Source organism: Euleptes europaea, chromosome 7, assembly GCF_029931775.1.
Source record: "Euleptes europaea isolate rEulEur1 chromosome 7, rEulEur1.hap1, whole genome shotgun sequence".
NCBI lineage: Eukaryota > Metazoa > Chordata > Lepidosauria > Squamata > Sphaerodactylidae > Euleptes > Euleptes europaea.
Genome location: NC_079318.1, coordinates 46,839,047 through 46,856,977, shown reverse-complemented (window position 1 = coordinate 46,856,977; position 17,931 = coordinate 46,839,047). Strand labels below are relative to the sequence as shown.

The following is a 17,931-nucleotide window of genomic DNA, read 5'->3' as shown; positions in this document are numbered from 1 at the left end:
CAATTACCCGGATATCTGTTGGAAGTTCAACTCTGCTAAAATTGAAAGGTCAAATAAATTCCTGACTTACCTTGCTGACAAGTCCATTTTCTAGAAAGTAGAGAGGGTATCAAGGGGGTCTGCTATCTTGGACTTGAGTCTCACCAACAGGCTGATGAGGTGAAAGTAGTGAGTACCCTGGGTAGTAGTAACCATATAATTTTGGAATTTACAATCAATTGAATCCACTGATCCCAAGTACTTTAAGCCTTAACTTGTAGAGAGATTGTTCCATGTCCATGATAATGTTTAACTTTTCTGCACCTCTCTTCTACAGTAACCTTTTTTCAGATGGGGTGACTAGGAGTATACATAATACTCTGAATGCAGGCACAGATCTATGTAAGGCTGAATGATACTCTATTTTCAATCCCCTTTGTAATAATCCCTAGCACACAGTGTGCCTTTTTGCATTACCACAGCACATTGAACTGATGTTTTCATTGATGATACACACAACCGCAAGATCTCTTTCCTGGTTAGTCACTGCCAGACCTTTCAGAATACAATAAGGTAATTAATTTCATGCCTGGTCAACTGCAGCAGATTGTGATTTGTCATGGTCAGCTAGGTAGGCAGACATGTTAAAAACTACATATATTACAAGATGAGAACACCGTGTGCTCTTACATTATTCATTCTGTTTGTACCGATTAACCAAACTCATTCATCATAAGGAACACCTGCAATTTCCCCTCCCCAGATGACAGGCAGCCATGTTAGTCCACAGAAAATTTCCAAACACAACAGCTGCATATTATCTTTTATTAGGACTAACCAAAATATCCCCAAAAGTGAGCAAGCTTTCAAGTTCCCCAAAACTGTCCATCAGGCTGGATGGTCGCTATAAAATGGGGTGGAGGGGAGGTTTTGTTTTGGTTAATGCTAAAAACTATTGGGAAGAATATCTTGAAACCTGTTCAGCACCCATGTAATCCAACTCTGCAATTCATCCTGTACCTTAAAGGAAGATTCTACATACTGCAGGCTAGAGGCTTCTTCACCATTCCCCCCTTTTTGTTACTGAACATCCCTCCAGATCAGTGGTTCCCAAACCTTTCGGGCCACCGCCCCCTTGGTTCTACAAACCCAACCCCAGCACCCCCTACCCAATCCAACAACACAGTTGAAGGGGCCCACCTCTAGCGCCCCCTGCTGCCCCCTTGACTCTTAGTGCCCCCCTTGGTAATCCCACTGCCCCCCAGGAGGTGGTACTGCCCACTTTGGGAACCACTGATCTAGATGAAGAGTGATATTTTGTGTGTGTATGTTAAGTGCTGTCAAGTTGTTTCCGACTCATGGCAACCCTATGAATCAATGTCCTCCCATACATCCTCTCTTTAACAGCCTTGCTCAGATCTTGCAAATTGAGGGCCGTGACTTCCTTTATAGAGTCAATCCATCTCTTGTTGGGTCTTCCTCTTTTCCTGCTGCCTTCAACTTTTCCCAGAATGATTGTCTTTTCCAGCAGTTCTTGTCTTATAATGTGACCAAAGTACGATAACCTCAGTTTAGTCATTTTAGCTTCTAGGGTCACTTCAGGCTTTATTTGACCTATAACCCACTGATTTGTTTTTTTGGTAGTCCAGGGTATCTATAACAATCTCCTCCAAAACCATATTTCAAAGGAATCTACTTTTTTCCTATCAGCTTTCTTCATTGTCCAGCTTTCACACCCATGAATAGTAATAGGGAATATGATGGCATGAATTAACTTGATCTTGGTTGCCAGTGACACAGTGACAGTGTTATTTTACTAAGTCATAATAAAAAGGTATTGCACATCTGTAGTTTTGTACACTACCAAAAAAATCTTCCGTATAGTTCAAGCATTACTTTTGGTCTAGGCTAGGGGTAACTCATGTGCTACTTCCATTTAAGTATCTTTCCCTGAATAGAGTGGCAATAGAGGTGATGTATCCTCCAAGATATACTTATCCCAATTAACAACACAAAACCTCTCAAAATAACATCGCAACAAGAATCAACAGCTACAGCAGTTTTCCTATTCCTGGGAAGCAGTTCACAGAAAACAGGAATGTTTGGCTGGGGCAATGCCACTTATTAATCATATACTATTATCATGCACTCTAAGGCGCTTTCACACATGCTAAATAATGCACTTTCAATCCACTTTAACAATTGTTTGCAGGTGGATTTTGCTGTTTAACACAATAAAATCCATCTGCAAAGTGCACTGAAAGTGTATTGAAAGTGCATTATTTGGCATGTGTGAAAGAGCAGTAAGTGATGAGACAATATATGGCAGGTCTAAGAGTAAATAACCATAAAGGAGCAGCCAGATGAGAAAATACCTTCTCCTCTCTCCCCTTAAAACTGAATTAGAGAAGCCGTAAGTCTACAAGGCCAATGATTCCTAGATGGTGGGCTGGGTAGGGGCCATCATATGGTTCTCACAAAGGCAGAGTTTTATTATCAAATCCCGATACAAATATTTATTGTAAGGGAAGCCACAGCAATAAGGATTTAGCTGAAATTATCAGGCACGGATAACAGGCCTTCATCTGTTGTGATGTAAGGTGGTATAGAAGGGCAAAATACTGCAACATCCCAGCAGAGATGCTATTTAGCAACCACCAAACTGTAACCTAGTATCACAGAAACGTCAAGTTTAAACTGACGCAACTGTTCCACTTTGTGGTTCTACAGCAAACTGTGTGGCACAGCACTTTCCTAAATAATATTTGCTGATCTCATGCTTTGCCCATGCTTTACCAACACTACAGAATGGTTTTTAAAAACAGAGGCGCCATCAGTCAAGTCTACAGAAAGTCATGCCCTTAGACCTGGCAGGCTGGCTCCCAGCCCCAGATCAAAACAGATGGTGAGGAAAAGGTCTTCTGCACATACTCAGGGGCACTCTCCTTTATTTTTTTCATTTGATCCCCTATATTATAATAACAAAAACGTTATCTCCGTTCTGTGGTTGGTGTTCCGGCCCATCGGGAGCAGAGTTCCCGACCCCACCCAACCAGGACAGAACGGCAATTTCGTTTGGTCTTCCGAACTTTTATTCCAGAGCCGTAGGCTATAAAGGCACTTTCACACAGCCCAAACGATGCACTTTCAATGCACTTTGAAGGTGGATTTTACTATGTCAACTGGCCAAACCCACTTGCAAGCGATCGTGAAGGTGCACTGGAAGTGGGCTGAAAGGGCATTATTTGGGCCGGGTGCAAGTGCCCCCCGAAGGGAAAGGCTGCGGCCAGGGCCTCAAGAGGAGGTCTGTGGCATCCAGAGGACGCCGGCTCCACCGTCCGAGCGAAAGCGCAACCCCGAGAGCCGCAAGCTCCTGCCCTCCCCGAGCAGGCGGCCCCCTGGCCACGCACCCCGAGCGCCCTACCTTCGGGGAGCTCCAACGAGGGGCCGCCCACGAGGCCGCGTCCGGAGGAAGCGTCCAGCAGGGGACGGGACACGACGCCCTGCACAGGGAGCTGGCGCACAGCCGCCTCTCGCCCGACCCCGCCGCGCGCGCGCGCGCACCCACCCACCGCCAGGCGCCAGAGCGCGCGCCTTCCGGCTCGAGGCGCTGCTTCCCACGCCTGCCTGCTCTTTCCTAGCGCCTGCGGTCGCGGGGCGGCTGCCCTGCCCCGAGGAGCCTCCCGCTTCGGCCAAATCCAAGCAGGACGCCCCGCCCTCTGCCCCTCCCCTGGTGCGTCAATCGTGGCTGCAGAAAAGCGTCGTGGCGAGAAGCGGGAAAGGCCCTCCGGCAAGCTCGCAGGGGGAGAGGGCAGCCATTCATACCGGGCCGGGGGGCTTCAAAGGCCACTTAGGCACGGGCGGTTTCGCTGCTCCTTTTCCTGACCGACAGTCTTCAAACGCAACAATGAGCCCCCGGGCAGAGTTTTGAGAATTCGGATGGGGGGAAATGTGCATCTCGAGAGCGGCGAAACCTGCCGTGCGTAAGGGGCCAAAGTCTCTCTTCCACGAGGTTGTTCTGCAGTTTATCCAGACAATCGGACCTCCCCCCCCCCCGCGTTCCTCGGACTCACCGCAGTAATCCTGACGGGAATGAGCAGAGCCAGTCCGCCTGGGAGGGAAGGCTCGTTCCTCGTGCCAGAGGCGAAGGGTCGCCCTTTCGTTTCCCAGCGATGGGTTGAGGGGCTTTCCCAGGCCCCGGTGTTCCAGCAGTGCGCTGTGGTTGGTCGGTGGCAGCTGGGCATCCCCGCGGCTGTAGCGCGGCGCAGGTTCAGGCTCGTCCTGGGCTAGCGCGACCCTTCTGAAGCGGACAGCCTACGCAGGCTCGATGAGGGGTCAACCCCAAAGCGCAACGGGACTGACTTCGAAGTTTCAATGCACACTGCTGCAATCTGTTTACTTATGTGGAACTATATCTCACTGAAATCAATGCACTTCCAAATGAACAACGTCAGGCCCTTAGATTTACAGTGGTCTACTCTGGATAATACTCAGGTATGATGGCCAACATCCAGGAATGACTGTCAAAGATAGGACATTGATTCATATGGTCGTCATGAGTCGGAAGCGACTTGACAGCACTTCACACACACACACACACACACACACACACACACACACACACACACACACACAGAGGAATGACAACCGATCACCAGACGACAGAGATCAATTTCCCTGGAGAAAAAGGCAGCTTCTGACGGTATACCCCTATGGTATGCCATAGATTCTAGGTTAAATCCCTGCCTAAATTCTCCCCTCTATAGTTGCTCTAGCAGGGCCACCATGGCAGCTAACAATTAAGCGCAGAACATTATAAAACAATAACAAAACCAATTAAAACCGAGAGTAAATTATGTATATAAAAGACCCAGACCCAGCAATTAAAAACAGAGGGCAGGAGGGAAGGGTCACTGAGGGAATGGCAGAAGAAACAAGTCTTCGCTTGCTGGCAGAAGACAGTGACAGAAGCAGAGAGACAAATATCTCTGGTGAGAGAGCTCCACAATTTTGGTGCCATGGCCAAGAAATCCCTCTATTGGGTTGCCACACATTACTTCAGAATGTGGGGCCACCTGAAGCAGGCCCTCAGAAGATAACTGATAACCACGCACAAAGTCTGAATCACATTTGCGTTTCAGCCTCCCTGCATTTTATAACACGCACATGATTTCAGACTTAGAACAGCTTTCCTTGGTCTCTTGCATAGATCTTTGGCTAGCCTGCCTACAAAAATCTGGCAACTATATATGCAGGAATTTGCACCTGAGGCTTCACACATGCAAACCATGTTCTCACAAGCCATCTGTAGGTCTTCCACCCCCATTCCATCCAACCTAACTTAAAAAAAAAACATGATAAGGCTGCCCGGCAGTGGTCCAGCTCCTCAGTTTTACACAGTAGTTTCACACGGTAGTCAGTCACATGCCTCTGGAAGGCCCACCATAGCTTCCCCAAAACACAGCATTTACTGCTGCAAACTCCCTTTCATGGCAGCATTCACAATTCATGGGCTTAAATAATATATTTAATGCACTAACATGTTTAATGAGTGCCATAAACAAGCATTTCCCCTTCTTCAAATCCAGTACGCCTAAGCACTAAATCAAACCAACATTTCATTTGTATTTCTTTGTCTAGAAGAACAGTATTTCTTTGTCTAGAGAACAACAACATTGTTCAATTGCATATCAAATCTAATGTTGTAAGAATGGGCGAGTCACTACCTCTCAAAGTTGTCTGCCACCACCACCCTTTTCCGATTAAAAATTCTAAGAAAATTTATTTTCTATATTCCAGTGCTATTATAATAGAAATAGAAGAAGAAGAAGAAGAAGAGGAGGAGGAGGAGGAGTTAGTTTTTATATGCCGACTTTCTCTGCCACTTAGGGGAGAATCAAAACGGCTTGCAATCACCTTCCCTTCCCCTCCCCACAACAAACAGTGAGGTAGGTGGGGCTGAGAAAGCTGTGAGTAGCCCAAGGTCACCCAGCTGGCTTTGTGTGTAAGAGTGGGGAAACAAATCCAGTTAACCAGATTAGCCTCCGCCGCTCATGCGGAGGAGTGGGGAATCAAACCTGGTTCTCCAGATCAGACTCCACTGCTCCAAACCACCACTCTTAACCACTACACCACGCTGGCTCTCCAGTGTCTAAGATCTACAGTTCTGAAGAATTTTACACTTTATTCTTAACAGGGAAATGTGCATGTATAGTTATTGTTTTTAGCAGTCAACCATGGCAAGAGCTGACTTGCCCATCATGGAAAGGTGTCAAATGTAGAAATGTGGGTTTAGAGGAACTTTGGATCAACTGCATCAAAAACCAGCCATTTCTTGCAAGAACACTAGCCAACATTTCTTTCCAAGCAAATATTGTGCTAGTTAAGCTACCAAGCTTCACATAGCACTTTGGGTTTATTATCTCTGTCTGTCTGCATAATGCTTCCCATCCCATCGGAAAAGGAGCAATTTACTAATCTATTTCTTTCTGGTATAACTGAAAACCCAGTCAGGGAAAAGCATCACTGTTACTTTTTCTTGATGCTGTAAAATCTAGGATATTATTACAAATGAAGAAGTAGTAGTAGTAGAAGAGCTGGTTTTTACACCCCAGTTTTCTCTACTTGTAAGGAGTCTCAAACCAGCTTACAATAATCTCCCCTTCCTCTCCCGACAACAGGCACCTTGTGAGGTAGGTGGAGCTGAAAGAGTTCGGAAAGAACTAGGACTAGCCCAAGGTCACCCAGCAGGTTTCATGTGGAGGAGTGGGGAATCAAACGCTGTTCTCCAGATTAGAGTCTGCCGCTCTTAACCACTACACCATGCTGGTGTATCTCCACTGTATACCTGTGACGCTGAATACAGGGGTAGCTTTGACTCCAAGTATGAGTGGCACTGTTGTGGGTTTGATTTCTGATTAGATCACTATGAATGAGTCTATCTGGCTTGCCCTAAAGTGGGAGCTGGAGGCCCCAGTTTTTGCAAATGGTTTTCTGATAAAACTGCCATGAGCCAAGCTGAGGTGATGACCTCTCACAGCTAAAGAGAGGGGAAAGTGGGGAGAGAGAGAGGGAGAGAGGGAGAGAGGGAGAGAGGGAGGGAGGGAGAGAGGGAGAGAGAGAGAGAGAGAGAGAGAGAGAGAGAGAGAGAGAGAGAGAGAGAGAGAGAGAGAGAGAGAGAGAGAGAGAGAGAGAGAGAGAGAACAGCAAATCTAGTATGGAAGTGACAGAAAGAGAAGCTCTGGTTTAGCTAAGGACCCCTGACTATTCATCATAACATGATTGTCCAAAATCATAAATGTATTTCATTTTGATTGAGTTTGGGACTGTTATGCAACATTTTCTTTGTTTGTAGTCAATATCACAGGGCTTTCTGCACAGGATATACTCAAGATCTTTAAACCATTGCAATAAATACAGTATGATACATTATATGAAGCACTGAAGAGCTGATAAAGTGGTATTTCCTCCTGGAAATGGTGCCATCCCATGCATATTTATCTGACAGGAACCCCTACTGTACTCAATGTGACTACCTTCAGAGCCAAAGGTGGGCATGACTGTATCAAAAGTGCTGTAATTGACAGACCTACCTTATGTGGATTTCGTTTAATGGTTTGTCACAATATGCGTATGTGTGTGTAAAGTGCCATCAAGTCGCAGCAGACTTATGGAGACCCCTTTTGGGGTTTTCATGGCAAGAGACTAACAGAGGTGGTTTGCCAGTGCCTTACTCTGCACAGCAACGCTAGTATTCCTTGGGGGTCTCCCATCCAAATACTAACCAGGGCTGACCCTGCTTAGCTTCTGAGAGCTGACAAGATCAGGCTAGCCTGGGCCATCCAGGTCAGGACTGTCACAATATACTACAGTCATAATAATTGTTCATATGTAGTTGAAAAGCAGGTTTAAAAAGGAAAACAGTTGATGTCAGTTCTTCACAACCTCATTAAACTCTTTTTCTTTGGAATCTAGTTTCCAATAAACTCTTTTGCCAGCGTAGCACTGAACACCTGCTCTGTGTCAATAGAAGCTGAAGGTTATCGACAGTTTATCACCAGGACTAAGGAAAAGAAATTAATATGATATGATTGTGATCTGGATACTTGTTAAACTAAAGGCACATCAGAAAAACAGACTATAAAACAGAGGGTGGGGATAGAAGTAATGTCTGTTGCCGTAGCAGGGCCAGTTGGGCAGTGCCCTAACTGAATCAAGTTAAGCATAATTTATTTTCTAGGGTCAAGCTCTAAACAAATCTGAAGGGCAGCAAAAGCCAGCTACCTGTTGATTGGCTAGCACCTGAAATGTGATCAAGAATCCTCCCCTTCACTCCTTGAAGCCTTTTTTTGTACTTTAAAAAGGTGGCAAATAGATAACAAACTGAAACTAAACCCTGAAAAGACAGAGGTAGTGTTGGTTGGGAAAGTGGAGATCTGAAAGGATATTGTGCTCTCCACGTTTGATGGAGTTCAGCTGACTCTTGCTGTCTCAGTTAAGAAGCTTGGGGTTATTCTAGACCCAGCATTATTGCTGGAGAAGCAAGTTAATGCAGCTGCAAAAAAGGCTGTCTCCCAAATCAGCATAGCCCTTAAGATGGCCCCTTACCTTGATATACCTTATCTGGCCACCTAGATCCAGGGTGACATTCAAACTAGACTACTGTAATGCACTGTACATCAGTCTTCCCTCAAAATCAGATCAGAAACTCCAGTTGTGCAGAACGCCACGGCTCAGCTATTATCCTGAGCTAAATGGAGCATGCGTATAACTTCAATTCTACAGTCTCTCCACTGGCTGCCCGTCAGTTACTGGGCTCAATTTAAGGTATTGGCTGTTACATACAAAGCCCTTCATGGCCTTGGATCCTTACCATTGTGAACCTTCTCCATTGTGGCCCTCACCTTATGGAATGGCCAGCCGGAGGGGGTCAGGAAGGCTCCCACCCTCCTAGCTTTCTGCAAATTATGCAAAACCGAATCATTCAAGAGAGCTTTTCTAGACAAGCAATAGAGTTGCACTGTACTAAAAGTTTCACAAAGTTACTTAGATAAGTTATTAGGGACTATGGTCTATACTACTGTGTTTAGCTTATTAAAGCTAGGATCCCACTATGTATTTTTTGTGTCATTTTATGTATCATGTTAAAACTTATGCTTATTTTTATTTATTTATTTGTTGCATTTATATCCCGTCCTCATTCCCGGCAAGCCAGGGTCAGAGCGGGTCACAACATAATAGTAAAACATCAATTAAAACATACCTTAAAAAATACTTTAAAATCCCATAGTTCATATTATAATAAAACAAGATGGCATTTCCTTCTAAATCATAGCCACTAGGAAGGTCTGGTCTGCAATGGCCCCAGGCCAGATTGGGGGAAGGATGGGGAGGCCAGCAAATGATGATAGTGGAAAGACTTGAGGCTGACCTCAGGTGTAGGAACAGTTCTAATTTGCAGACCCTGCAGAACTCATGTAGGTCCCGCAGGGCCCTGATGTTGCTTGGTAAACATGCTTTGCTTCAGTTTTTAGATTTCTGATTGGTTCTACAGCCCTAATCCTATTGTATTGTATATTGAATACCCCATCCTGTCGATTGTATTGACTCACTCTGTGTAATCTGCCTTGAGTGCAAGGGAGAAAGGAGGACTATAAGTACATAAATAAATATGCAATCCAGTGAGGGGGATGAAGGACAGGGCTGAGTGGAAAGACTGATGGTTGAGAGCACATCTGGTTCACTTGTATGCACAAGGAAAGTGGGCTTTTCCCATTGCTGAGGGACTGTCTGTTCTATATTACTTTTGCCTTCACCCAGAGTACCATTGCCCTGCATGCTGCATTCATTGGGTTGAGCTCTACAGTTGCAGAAGCAGAAGGAACTCAAGCAAAACGGACTTTCCCCAGCAGCCTACTGCATACCCCATGTGGGACCCTTTTGTACTGAATGCTACATGCCTTTCAAGGCTGCAGTGAGGAAGGGGACTCCTCAGAGGGTGTTGCTCAATTCCCTATCCTCAATGCAGACCTCAATCCCACATTGCACTTTGCCCATGATGGGGAGATCCTGTTATGTATGTGAGCACCTTCTACTCCTGCAACGGTAGGATCCATCGTCTTTACTAGGAATTTTAAATAGAGATTGTTAGGCACAAACAGAGCCTGCTCATGGCTCATACAGTAAAGCCCCCTCTTAAGTGAGAATGCTGCTGGGAAGAAAATATCCTATTTCCATAGGAATGCTAAAAGTACCTTACCAAGCTGGGAGATCTCATATAATGCCAATAGATAGCTAACTAGCAGAAATATCAGTGGTGTGTCTTTCAAATTCTGATGTTTTCCAGGAATCAGTTCTGACAGTGCAGAGCTTTGGGGAGAATTAATGTAACCTCAAGGTGACTTTTTTCAATCACTGCCTGGCAGGGATCTCACAGGTTCAACTTTTCACTTGACAAAACAACCCAATTTGAGAGATCAAGGTTCTCATCCCAGCTCAACCATGAACTCATACATATTTTTGTGATGCTTTTTGAATTAACTCTTTAGCCCTCATTCTCAGCCAAAATAAAGTCCAAGTATGTGTAACTGCATTTGTACATATTCATCCTGTTACCCTTACCTCTTTTCCCCCTCCTACCCCCATCCTACTGAAATTTCATCGTGAACTCCTCTGGGAAAGGTCCTGTTTTTCTTACTTACATTACTCTGTGAGTTGCTATGTTCATTGGGACTATTATTAACAATAATATCTGTTGTCTTGCATAAGACCTCCTCCCTCGACTGGTTTGCCTAAATGGAACAAAGATGACTTATACCAAAGAGGTTTTGCAAAGTGAATGAAAACAAGGTGAATAAGGAGAGAGCCATTTACAGAGCATTGCTGAGATTCGGCGTGGGGGAACAGTGGGGAGGAGGCACAGCAGCACCACCGCCTAAAGCCGTTCCTCGCATGCTGAAAAACAAACCAAAAAAAGCCTTTTAGTGGTTTTTTTTTTTTTTTGGTAAAACGGAGCCTTTTCACCCCATAGAGAAAAGTGAGGCTACTCCTGCTAAAAAGCAGGCACAGCTTCGCTCTTCTCTGCACTGGCGTTCATGAGGTGAAAGGGGACAGGAAGCTGCCTAACGGCAGCTCCTCCCCCTGCCCCGCCCTGAGAACACCTTCTGGGACACCGGAATGCCTTCCAGAATGCCGGCATGGGCTTTTACTCCAGTGGGACGGTGGCGGAAGGCCCCGTCAGTGTCCCGGAGTGGTGCTGCTGCAGCAGCGACCAGCGACCAGGCCTTCACGCCAGCGTTCAGACCACTAATGCCGGTGTAAGTAGCTTGGATGCAGGCGCAGGGCTTCCGAATGCCGGTGCAGCACCTTCCTGGCCTCCTAAGGGCTTCCGCCCTGGAGGCTCAGGAATGCACTGTTAGATCCTTTAAAACAGGGGTGGGGAACGTCAGGCCCGGGGGCTGTATAAGGCCCTCGAAATCCTTCGGTCCGGCCCTTTGTGGGTCCTGGCAGATCTCTAGCTCAGAAGGATCTAAGACCAGCGATCCGCCCCCTCCCGCGGACAGGAATAGCCTCTATTCAAGGCGGATGTGAGTTTGTCTTGCTGAGAAAGGGAACCTTTCCCCCCGCCCCTTGAAGAAGAGTCGTTAGCTATGGAGCTGCTAGGACCGCCCAACGAACTGTGTCTTGTGTTTGCTGCCCTGCCTGAATCTCTCGGGGCCCAGCTGGGAAAGGCAGAGCTCAAAACGAGTCGCTCTACATGGCAGAAGCTCGGGGCTGTCTCCGGTTGTGCCTCTTGGCTGAATGTTTGACCAAATATAGCAGGCTAATTTTTAAGTTGATAATTTTGTATGGCCCGCGAATGATGTTCTAAATATCTAAATGGCCCTTGGCAGAAAAAAGGTTCCCCACCCCTGCTTTAAAAGAACTATAAATGAGAAATAATCTGTACAATCTGTTCCTGTGTGGCAGTTGCAGGGCCCAGGAACTATGGACATGCAATAAACTCCTCCATGAACAAGTCCACTCCCCTCTTAAAGCCTTCCAAGTTGGCAGCCATCACCACATCCTGGGGCAGGGAATTCCAGAATTTAACTATGTTGTGTGAAAAAATACTTCCTTTTATCTGTTTTGAATCTCTCACCCTCCAGCTTCAGCAGATGACCCTGTGTTCTGGTAGTATGAGAGAGGGAGAAGAGCTTCTCCCTGTCCACTCTCTCCATACCATGTATAATTTTATATACAGAAGAGGGAGATTTCACCCCCTTTCAGGGCTTGAGTGAGCACTAGGCAAATGTAGACAATTGCATATGGCACCAAAAAGGCAAGAGGAGCCTTCTCTTTCCTATGTGCCTCTCCTGGAGCCCAAAGGGAATCTGCTCTCCATCTGCCATCCCTCTTCCCTTCCTCCTCTTAACCCTGCCCAAGAGCTGTCTCTGCCACCACTGCTCCACTGCTCCCATCCAATAGGCTGACTGGGAGAGTGGGACAGGGTAGGGCTGGAGCTGGACCCAGCAAAGGGAAGCATCCATCGAACAAAATAAGTGTTGAGGTGAGTCAACATTAGATAATTCATTCAATTGAGAGAATCAACAATAGGATGTGGCAGGAGACATGGGAAACAATCTATACAACATCCAGAAGATTCTCAGTTGCACAAAAGAATTTCTCTAGCATATGGCATGTACTTTCAGTTGTTCAGCACCAGATGGAGACAAGTGCGTCCAGTCAGTCTATGGTTATCACCTAGCTGTTTTCAGGAAAGCCAGATCATGAAATTCAGAGGAAAGTAACACTAAAGGAAGATGATTGTATTAACATGTTTACACTGCAGAAGATACACGACTAGCCATTTTTGTTTAGACATGCAGTCCGTGAACAGGCCTCTCTTCCGAGTTGGAAATTTTTGAGAGATGCTGGCTATCACCGAGGGTGTCACATCTGGTGAAGCCACTTTCATGATCCCTGTAAGGCTACATGTGTGTGTGTCCCACAAATTACTGAATGATAACATGTCCATCAAAGACACGTTCCTTTGACAGACAATGATGACTGACCTCCTTACAGAAAGAGTAATCGATGTGGTAAAATACCCGAGTCATCAAATTGGGGGGGAAAGGAAGGTGCTGTGATGCCTTATTGGACCAAGGAACAGACAAACAAAAAGGAATACTCTTTCAGAGACAATAATAGGACAGTAGTGGGTATCTTAGACCTAAGCATATACTTGCAAGAAAGCTGCCCTTACTTATCCAAGGTGGGCGACACAGTGTGCATTACAAAATGCATTCTGACAGATGATTATACATAACTTCATGTATCTGACTATTAAACCAGCAACTTAGCATATTTTTATGCTAAGTCCAGGAACTTGAATTTTGCAGTAAATCTGTGATAACAGAACTTCCATCAAGAAGACAGGATTTCCCCACTTCCTGTCTCCTACTGCAGCCCAAAATGATTCCTTGGGGAAATGATTCCCAAAATGATTCCTTGGGGAAAGACCCCACTGAAAAACATGAGGGGGCAGTTAGAAGTCTGCAGCACTAGCCATTTAGTGCACAGACAGCCCAAGATGTAAGTGTTTATAAATGTTATTCAGTTAAGCTACTACATGCAAACTCTAGTTTGTTATAATCAATAAAGGACCAGCAAGAGTTGTTATAATTGGTAAAAGACCAGCAAGTTATTTAGTAAGAGTAATTTACCTGGAAAAAACATCTCCCAAGGATTTCTTCGCCTGCAGTCTGAAACAAGGCCAATTACTTTATTCAGGCACAAGACAGCTTCAGACAAACTTCATACAACTCTGGCCATTTCTTTTAATGCTTTCTAAAAGACTAATCATATTTCTTTTAATAGGATTAAGACAATGGAAATAGGACTCTTCATAACTGCAATGATATTGCAAACTGGGAAATCTAATGTCTAGGGCATAGTGGAGGAAGAACATTGAGAATAATCATGCTATAGTAGGCCTTTATAGTAGTAGTAGAGCTGCCCTATACAATTGCCTAGTGGTCTACCCTTACAGAATGTAGGAAGGGGATTATAAATTTAAATGCTGCCCCATGTAAAAAGATCCTAGAATATCAGAGATGAATATTCCAACATGGTTAGTCTTCTGCTTGCAGGAGGCTTCTTTTAAAGTGTGAGTATTGACACTGCAACCTGAAGTCATACAGTCCTGACACGATTATTTTGATTTGAATCCATCTGAAGTTTTCTATCAATGTTTATGGAAAAAAACTGAAAATGTATGAATTTCTTACAGATATTTAGTAGTTCTTGGGCAGATCTCTTAATTCTGCACTATTCCTGAACCTTCCACTGTAACTTGATGCCTGTGTCCTTCTACCTCTACATCCTGTCCTTATGACATGTTCCATGAATCCTAGACTGACTTCTCTATTGTGGTCCAAATCACAACAAACCCCATATGAACCAAAAACAACAACAACCCTGCAGCATCTTATTGCAATGAAGGGCAATAAAATTGGCATGAATTTCTAACCAACATGCAATTTGTATTTTTATGGTCACAGAATTAGGGCAGGGGTGCCAAACATAAGGCCCGGGGGCCAGATTTGGCCCCTTTGAGAGCTTTTATCTGGCCCGTAAGTCAGCCACGGCAGTCACACACACACACACACACACCGGTCTCAATCTGGGCTGGTGAGCCCACTCCCAAGGTGTCAATTATCAAAGAATGTTAAATAAAACACTGTAAGAGTGTTATTGTTTTAAGCATGTTCTTATTTTAAGTACCAAATAAAGTAAAAAATAATATCATTAATTGGCTTTGCATGAGTGTTCTGTAAATTTTGTATCTCCAGTACCTGGCATTAAATGGTCCAGCCTGATCAAGTGACATTTATGTCATATCCGGCCCTCATAACAAATGAGTTCGACACCCCTGATTTAGGGCTTTAGTGCTGAACTCCTCCTTGAGTTCAGCTTAATGGGAGACCACATGAGGGATGATTTCAGTTATATAACATGAGCTGGTTAAATAGGAACAGAGACAGGCAGCGAAGAAAGCCCTATTTGGAGCAATGCTCAAGAAAAAGCATATGAAGAGAGAGCTGTTTGTCTTCAGAACTCATAGGCATGGCCTATATAAATGTAACATTTGGATGCTGCAGCAAACACGAAATATTTAAAGCAAGTGCAGATAGAAACCAAGCTGTTACCACTCAACAATGCCACAACTTTCCTAGTATAGTTGTATAGGTTGTTTAATGCCTGGCTACGAAACATAAGTTAGTTTCAGACAACTATAATTAACCTAAACATCCCTAGATTGCCAATACATTTCAAGGGTCTTTGAGGATGCTTATTATCAGCATTATGTACCATTAAAGCAAAGATATGAGCACAATTGCTCCGCTGTCATCTACACACACACTCTTCCATGCGCCTGTAGTATTCATTTGTTATATCACTGCATAATTCACTGTGGGCTCTCTGAAGCAAGGATAATCTTTTCAATGTGTATGGAGATGGGTGGGTGGGTGTTTACATACAGAAAGCTTACACTGAGAATAAGTACTGGATCAGAGACTTCAAGAGCAATCATAACAGCAACATTACAGGAAAAAAATCATATGCGCATTTGAAGAAATGCAGTTGGTAGCAGAGATGGCAACTCTTTCTTCTCTTAAAAAAAACCCAAGCGTTAACACCTACGAACAATTCAGCTGCATTTACTCCAACATTTTTTACAATATATACCAGTGTAGTTTACAACTGGCCCATGGAGCAATGATGTAAAGCATTTAAGTGTTGGGCCAGTGTGCTTATAGTAATACTAGGAATGTCTTTGGTGTTGCTCATCTCTCAGTACTGGGAGGAAAAATATTTTTTTCTTTAAAAAAGCATACAGAACACCTGTGTAACATAACAATAGCATGCACATCAAAATATCTGGGCAAGAGCTCCATTAAAAAAAATTGTCCCCCTTTCTAGGGTTATAATCCTGACCACACTTCCTAGGGAGTAAACCCCACTGAATTCAGTGGAATTTACTTCTTAAGAAACATGTTTAGGATTATGCTTTAATCCTCTTCTGTATGAATCTGACTATAGGACTGGAAGAAATTTCTCGTGTCTATCAGCACAACCATATGGAAAACCCCTTCACACAGAAACACAAGATTTACCAACTTTAACTACACAAGCGGAGTGCTGCTTCAGAAACTCAGACAATACTTTTATTTCACGAAGTTGGTCCAAACAACTGCTCCTTGCATGTTCTGAATGAAACGCAATACTGAATACGGTGAATATAGGACCGAGATGACTTCAGTATTTACCATTTTCTCCTAGAATTTGGTGACATTCATAAAATAACCACGTCAAATGTAGTGTAGCCATGGTCATATTTCACAAATAATAAAATGCATTTGTACTTTACCCCAAACATTCCTCAGAATGTCAACTACTTAAAAAAAAAACCTTTATGTCATGATTGAAGCTACTACTTCACTTTTATGGCTTGTTCCACAGAATAAAACTTCTCCTTGGCTTCATATTTTTGTTTGCTGCGGCCACTTCCTTGAGTGGCATCACCATGAGCTAGACAAAGGCTTCCCCTGTAAGCAAGGGACAGTTGGCTACAGTAATGGAGAGAATGCGGGGGACACCTCCCATTTGGAAGCTCCATTTGCCACAGTGGCAAGGAGGAAACCACAAATCAGTGCTGTTGTCTGGAAACATTTCCGAAAGCTTGGTTAATACAGAACACTCAAAAAACCCTCTCATTTATTTTAATTTCAACACTTTTATTTTTTTTCTGAATAAGTTAGGTTTCCTTTTAAATTGTAGTCCATCATAAATACGAAGCAGCTTTGATAAAGCAAAATTTACATAATGTTTTCATTAGGCAGTTTGTACCTGTACCACAAATCACTCTCGCTGGTTGTTTCTAAAGAGTTGTTAAGACTTCCTGCGATGCAGATACACACTCGTCACTATTCCATGAATCTACAGTTCTTTTTGTTGTGACTAGTCTCATCAAATCCTCAGGATTCATTTTGTAAAGCTGCTGTTGAATAGCTGATGCTCTCAACCCCCAAAGTTGATTAAGATGTGTGCACAAAATCTGGTGACATTATCATGTGGAAGATTTATAAAAACAAAAAATACCCTTCCCCACCCAATTTTTAAGAAGTCTTTATATAGAGATTTATATAGATATATAGGTATGTATACATATGTGCATGATTCTTCCCCCCCCCCCAGGTATGAGCAAGTAATGAGCAAGATTTGTGCAGATTAAAGGTCTTCATCCATCAATGGAATTTCTAGAAAATAAAAGAAAGAGTTAATTGGGTTTTAATTGTGAATTCTCTGAAGGGTGGACCTGAAATTTTAGTTAACTATAATATACCATTAACTGGGCCATTGTTGCTAAAAGTTTAAGGCACTTAAGTGTACATGGATTCAGGCAATCCATTTTTTCCATTGCATGGTAACCTGTGTTATCATAGAGGTTTCATACAAATCAGTCTGATAAAAGCACCTTATAGCTGACAGTGCCTTCAAGCAATGCTCTGACTATCCCATGTTATGCCCGATCAATGCTCACCAATGGACTTAGGGTCCCTCTTGTGCTTAAAGTCTTCCACACAGTCAAGGAAAATTTTGGGTCATGTATATTAGCACATTGAAAGCAGCAAGCATTTAGTAAATCAAATGTTTAAGACTTTCAAGGTGAGACGCCCAACAATGGTTGGATTATAAGAGTCATGTTGCTGTCCTTGTTTTTGCTCTGAACAAAACTGCATAAATGTATCCCAGACTTAAACTTAGCTAGGTTGTGTCATATTTAGGGTAGCTGACCATGTCAATATGATCTCGCTGAAAATGGGGAGTTGACCCCAGTTGGTTATGGCTTCAGTTTAACCCATTTAGTTGAGAAATCTAGACCTAGTATGATATGGAGTATGTAGTTTA

The 17,931-nt window shown here is 43.9% G+C and overlaps 1 protein-coding gene across 3 annotated transcripts in view; it reads right to left on the bottom strand.

The window, feature by feature from the left end:
* Positions 1 to 16,758: 16,758 nt before the first annotated feature.
* The window catches only part of SUSD4 (sushi domain containing 4), a 102,042-nt gene continuing 100,869 nt past the window's right edge, over positions 16,759 to 17,931 (bottom strand). For all 3 annotated transcript variants that reach the window (XM_056853575.1, XM_056853576.1, XM_056853578.1), the window contains one exon: positions 16,759 to 17,279. In XM_056853575.1, the coding sequence (XP_056709553.1) occupies positions 17,251 to 17,279 (29 nt within the window). In that variant the 3' untranslated portion in view covers positions 16,759 to 17,250. The remainder of the gene's footprint in view (positions 17,280 to 17,931) is intronic.